The sequence below is a fragment of the Gopherus evgoodei genome, chromosome 6, assembly GCF_007399415.2.
Source record: "Gopherus evgoodei ecotype Sinaloan lineage chromosome 6, rGopEvg1_v1.p, whole genome shotgun sequence".
NCBI lineage: Eukaryota > Metazoa > Chordata > Testudines > Testudinidae > Gopherus > Gopherus evgoodei.
The window spans coordinates 59,163,005-59,169,004 of record NC_044327.1 but is presented as its reverse complement, the minus strand read 5'-3'; the positions used below and the strand labels follow the sequence as shown (position 1 = coordinate 59,169,004).

The 6,000-nt window shown below is 45.2% G+C and overlaps 1 protein-coding gene across 3 annotated transcripts in view; it reads left to right on the top strand.

Moving 5' to 3' along the window:
• The first annotated feature begins 2,083 nt into the window (after nucleotides 1-2,083).
• Nucleotides 2,084-6,000, top strand: part of SNX2 (sorting nexin 2) — a 61,798-nt gene continuing 57,881 nt past the window's right edge. For 2 of the 3 annotated variants that reach the window (XM_030566033.1, XM_030566031.1), the window contains exon 1: nucleotides 2,084-2,252. In XM_030566033.1, the coding sequence (XP_030421893.1) occupies nucleotides 2,145-2,252 (108 nt within the window). In that variant the 5' untranslated portion in view covers nucleotides 2,084-2,144. The remainder of the gene's footprint in view (nucleotides 2,253-6,000) is intronic. The other variant, XM_030566034.1, reaches the window with a different exon arrangement.

Genomic DNA, 6,000 nt, shown 5'->3' with positions numbered 1-6,000 from the left:
AGACCACAGCCCAATTTACTAGTAGCAGGCTCGCTTTACGGCAGTGGTAGTTGTCTTGAATGAAGGCAGTCTCTGAGGTCAGTACCACTGAAGGTAATGGCAAAATATACATTTGATAACAAAAACTGGAAGATCATGAGAAACCAGATTTGCGATTAAATGATAATTACTGGCAACTCTGTACTCCAAATCAAGGACTAGCACAAGCACTTTTGAGCAATGTATAAATAATGTAATCTGATAAATCTTGTAAAAATTCCTACCTTAATTTTTCTTTTTTTTTTGGTTTTGGACATACAAATAAAACCTCATTAGTTTTACCACAATCTACCATCCAAACCCTTATAACATCCCACTTATTTCCCTGATGCCCACAAAAAGAAGGATAAAAATAGCAGCTACCTGTATTTCTGGGCTTACCATTGCATCCCATCGCCTAAGAATCTCTCTTTCAGTACTTGATCCTGCAAACACTTATGCATTTGAGTAGCGTTACTCATGAGCGCCAGTGAAGTTGATGGGCTTATTCACAATAACAAGCCTTATGGTCAATAACAAGTGTCTGAAAGATTGGTCCTTCGATTGCAAAGTTGTTGGGGGCAGAGACCATCTTTGAGTTATACAGGAGGAAACGCGATCAGGTTTAAACAAAAAATGAAGCAACCTAGTAACAGCGAAGTTCAGGCTAGTAAATTTTCATGACAACTTTGCGAAGATGAAACAGTTTTAATATGTTATGGCTAACTTCATTTGTCTGGATGATGAGGATGACAATAGCGCCTGGAGAAGAACCCAAACTGAGTATTGCTGGATGTGGTCATATTTGCAGTGGTCCACTCCTGCCAACCAGGTTAGAAACCTGCTTCAAACACCCAGCTCCTTGTTTTGATGACCCAATGGAGCATGGTTGTGATGTGGAGCAGAGAAGGGGGAAAGTAGAGATGGTTGTTTGTGACTGCATAAAATATAAATACATGTAGAGTGACCAGATGTCCTGATTTTATAGGGGCAGTCCCCATATTTGGGGCTTTGTCTTATATAGGCTCCTATTAATCCCCCACCCCATCCTGATTTTTCACACTTGCTGTCTGTTCACCCTACCTTCATGAACTAATTTGAATATAGTAGGCATAGAGAAAATTAAAATTTATCAATAAGTAAGTGGATTTAGCACTCAGCCTACTGGATTATCACCAAGGGTTCACCCACAGAGTTAACATGGGCCTAGCCTCAGAGCAGCGGTTCTCAGCCCGCAGCCCACATGTGGCCCAGTTAGCACACAACTAAGGCCCAGCCCAGCTGTGTGCTAAAGGCCAGGTGGACCGAGACCTGGGCTGCCACGGGCTTCGTGCAGCAGACTCAGGAGTCCAGGCAGCTGCCTGGCACCCCACAGACGCAGGGTCCGGGAACGCTACCACCAGCTCCGCAGAGCGGGCGCCAGGTGGCCCGTTTAGTGGCGGATACTGCTCAGCTTAGGAGCGTGCTACCAGTAGCCCTGTGCACGGCAGGCTCCGAGTGCGGGCTGCCAGTCTAGTGGCACGCTCAGTAGAACCTACACAGGCAATTCTGCCAGGGAGCAATTTGTGCCACTACACTACGGGTCTGTGCTAAAACCCACACGTCAAGGGAGGCGGTGGCGTGACCCAGGGGGTCCTGCCCACGCAAGGTCGAGGCAGCACCGGGGCACAGCAGCGCCTCTCCACGTCCCTGGCCTGCGCCAGTAGCCGGCCCAGGTGTGGCCGCAGCTAAGCCCGTCCTCGCCTCGAGCCCGCCCCACCCCGGGGATCTGGGGACCGGCCGACGCGGGGTGGCGGGGGCTGAGGATACAGGCGGAGCTGAGAAGTGAAACTCCCCATCTTTCCCCCCGGCCGCTCACAGAGCAGCGCCCGCACAGCCACTAAGCCTGGCACAGCCACCGACACCTGTCCGGGACTGGCCGCGGGGCGGGGCGGGGCCTGCCGCTGCCCCGCCCCTCCGAACGCTCGGTGTCTAGAGCTCCAGAACGGGCACTGCTCAACTCGCGCGCTCCCGGCTCCAGAGCCAGGGAAGGTGGCGCACGCGCCTAGTCACGTGCTAAGGGGGCGGGGTCTGTTCCTCACGTGACTGAGGGGACCCGGAGCTCGCACCCTAGTACGGAAGGGAAGATGGCGGCGGAGAGGGAGCCCCCTCCGCTCGGGGAAGCCAGGCAGCCCGAGCTCGAGGAGCTGGAGGACGGCGAGGATTTGTTCACCAGCACTGTGTCCACCCTGGAGGTGAGAGGCAGGGCCCTGCTGCCGCGCGGCGCCCCTGTCACTGCCGGGCCCCGGGCCCCGGCCCCCGCCGCCTATTTCGTGCCCTGCGGGGCAGAGCCGCGGCTGTCGGGCCTCGCGCGCCCAGTGGCCAGAGAGCGCCGACCCGCCCGAACGGCCGGGCTCCAGCCTCCCCACACCCGCCTCCTCCGCGCTCCGGTGACTAGTGTCAGGAAGCCCCGCCCCCAGCCTTCCCCGTGCGTTGTCGTCCTCCGACCCCTTCCTAGCTACCCCAGCCCCCCGCGCCGGGTAACGGTGTCCCCCTTCCCTGCTAGGGTGTGGATCCCCTGCTAGAGCGCGCTCCCTCCAGTGTCCCTGGTTCCCTTCCCCGGGGTGCCTCCGCTCCGCTGCCGGGATAATCATGCTTTCGCCTGAGAAATAGCTGCCTGGCTCGTCTTCTGCCAGATGTTCCTTCTTCCCTCATAGCTGTCAACCTGCTGAAATAACCTCTCATTGCCCTTAAATGTTGCCTACCCCAGATCTCACTTTCCGCATCTCCCCAGCCCATGGTCTGAAAACAACCTACTTCCTTCCAAGATAAAAGTCTCTCTGTCTTGCCCTGCTCAAGGAGTCTATATGAGCAATCCTTAAAATTATTTTGTTCCTGGCATTGAGCAGCTCTTGGGAGCTCGTCACTGTCTGAAGATTCTCATTTTGAAGCAGTTTGGTGTCATCTATTTCTTTTTAGGGATGGATGGTACTTATGGCTAGTTAGAGAGATGCATCCATGTGAGGGCTTTTGAAACCTACAATTACAATATTATTTTTCAGTAACTAGGTTTCTTAAAAATTCCTGTAGCTATTGAAAACTCTAGATCTGTGTTGCTTTGCTTGTAAGCAACACATCCCTCCCCCACCCCCGCCCGGCTAAATATAATTGAACCTTTTTAAAAATAAGAAGTGTCTACATAGGTTTAAAAAAAAGTTTTATAAAGTAATAGCTTCCCTCTCCTCTGTAATTGGTCCTGGTTTTGGTTTCATTATGCAAACTGTAATGCATAATATTACATGTCCTGTTCATGGAGACATCTATCTAATATGTGAAGTGTTCCTGTTTTTGCTGAAGGAAACTTCCTGCCCCTGAACTTTACAGTAATGGGTCAGTGTGTTCAGTTCATATGTGGTCTATCTTTATCAGTGTTATCTTCCTGTAACAAAAATATAGTAAATTATGTTCTCAAACACATAATAAGACACACATGTATTTTGAGGAGAATTTTCTCTTTACAAATAAAAGGTAAAATACTAAAACTTTAAATATGCAGTTTGTGGGCAGTTTTTTCCCAGAAAAGTAAATCTGCAAAGCATACAGTAGTAGGCCCACTTATGTACATATATAAAATATTCAGTTTGACCAGATTGAAAACTAATAGGTCTGTATATATTTTAGTACTTTTGGATGAACTGCATTAAAACACAAAAAGTAGCTGTCTCTTACTTCCTAGAATAAAACTGCAAACTCAGAGAGAGGTGTGATGGAATTTATGGCTAATCCATCTCCATACAAAAACAACAAATCTTTTTGTGTTTAAAAGTCCAGTCTTAAATGAATACAGTTAACTTCAAAATCACATTTCTGTATGGAAAGTTTGGTACCTCCTATGGTACAAATAACAGTACAGATTATTGTAACTGAAAAACTAATGAAAGTTCAGTTTTGTTTCCATTGTGAATTTGACAGCACTCTGTGTATAGTGTGTTTGTTTCACTGTTTCTCTACATAGTCAGTTGGAAGAAAGTGATTAATTGAAAAGAGCATTATAAACATAAGTAGAGTAGAAGAAAAACCCTCAACGTTTTTTAAAAATTGATACTTTTTTTTAGACCTGTTTATCAAAAGAATTACTAACGCATTTGAATTGACTAATTTAAAAAAACAAAAAGGAGTCCGGAGGCACCTTAAAGACTAGCAATTTTATTTGGGTATAAGCTTTTATGGGTAATAAACCTCACCTCTCTCTAACTATGCCCAAATAAATCTGCTAGTCTTTATGGTGCCACTGGACTCCTTGTTTTTGTGGGTACAAACAAACACAGCTACCTCCTGGTAATTTAAAAAAGTGTCCTTTTGAGGTTTCAGCGGAGAGTATGAAGTTGCTCCTAATAACATTTTCTGGGAATTCTGATTTTTTTCCCCTCTTATGTACGAGTAAACACTATTCTTCTTCCAACCACACATACCCAATGTTCATATGTAAAGGACAGTTCATTTACATGCAGCAGGTTTTGGGGCGGGGAGGGGGTACATGTGTGGGATAATGCTTTCAGTTATAATTTTGACAAAGTCCTACCTAGTCTCAAACTAGATTGTAAACTCTTTAGGACAGCAGCTCTGTCTCTTTTTCTGTATTCTAAGGTTCCTAACGCACTTGATTGCTGTAAAATAATAAATGGATCACACTCTTGGCCTAACAACCTGATAGCCTTGCTTTACATTAAGCTGCTGTATTAAGAGATTACAAAATTGTGCTTTTAAATTCTGTGGCTCTAACAACTTTCATTCTGTACTTGCTTTGGTAATATTTCTTAGATTCTTTAGGAGTGTTATTTTTAATAAAAACAAAGCCAATGTTGAGTATCCTTCATAGTTGATGATTAACATTTACTGCACACTTATCAGTCAGACACTGATATTGGGGCGAAGACAGATGGAAGATGGTGGGTGGGAGGGCACAGTGAAGTCCAAGGATAACTCCAAGGAAGGTGAAAACGTCCTCTTTCTTCATCGCTAATTGATGAGGATGGGGGAGATCCCAACTACCTGAGTGCTGACTATGGATCCTACAGAGGTGGGGACTCCCTCTCTTGTTTTTGCTCCTAGATGTCTGTTGAATTTGAAGCTCCTCTCTTCACTCCTCTTCAGGCTGATCACAGGAGAGTCTTCCCACTTTTTATTTTTTCATCTTTTCCCTTTGTTTCTGGCTGGAAGAAGAGTAAACAACAATTTCGTTCTGCTGATTTATTTTTTTCTTTTTAGTTTTTCTTGTTTTTTGTTGTTAAAATTTGCTTTTCCCTCTTTTAGCGTAGTCTATTTTTTCCTCTGACCTTTTGCTTTTCGTTGCCATTCACATATCTCAAGATCATGCCCTTCATTTTCTATTTTCTGTTTGGTGGAAGTAAAGCCAAGAGAGTGAATGAAAACTCGTTATCAGATATTATACTTCAAAGTTAGATTTAAAATGTTTTATAACATCTATGTATTTATTTAGTTTTACCCTGCAAAACAAACATTGTTAACTTAAATATGTTTGCTCCAGTTAATAATATAAACCTTATACAAAGTGTAAAACAAGAACATCACACTTAAAGAAAATTAAATGTAAGTAGTGTGAAAACTACTTGCTCAGGAAACTGTGTCTTATCTATATTACACCTTGTACATCTTGGTAAACAGCAATATTGACATGTAAAAATTCACTATACAGACTTCAGTCTTTGTTGTCCCTCTACCCACTTTCAGTTTTTCTGCGTAAATCACTGTATATTGCAGTATGTAAAGCGTGTTAAGAACATAAGAACGGCCATACTGAGTCAGACCAAAAGTCCATCTAGACAAGTATCCTCTCTTCTGACAGTGGCCAATGCCAGGTGCCCCAGAGGAATGAACAGAACACGTAATTGTCAAGTGATCCATCCGCTGTCACCCATTCTCAGCTTCTGGCAAACAGAGGCTAGGGACACCATCCCTGCCCATCCTGGTGATAACCCCTTG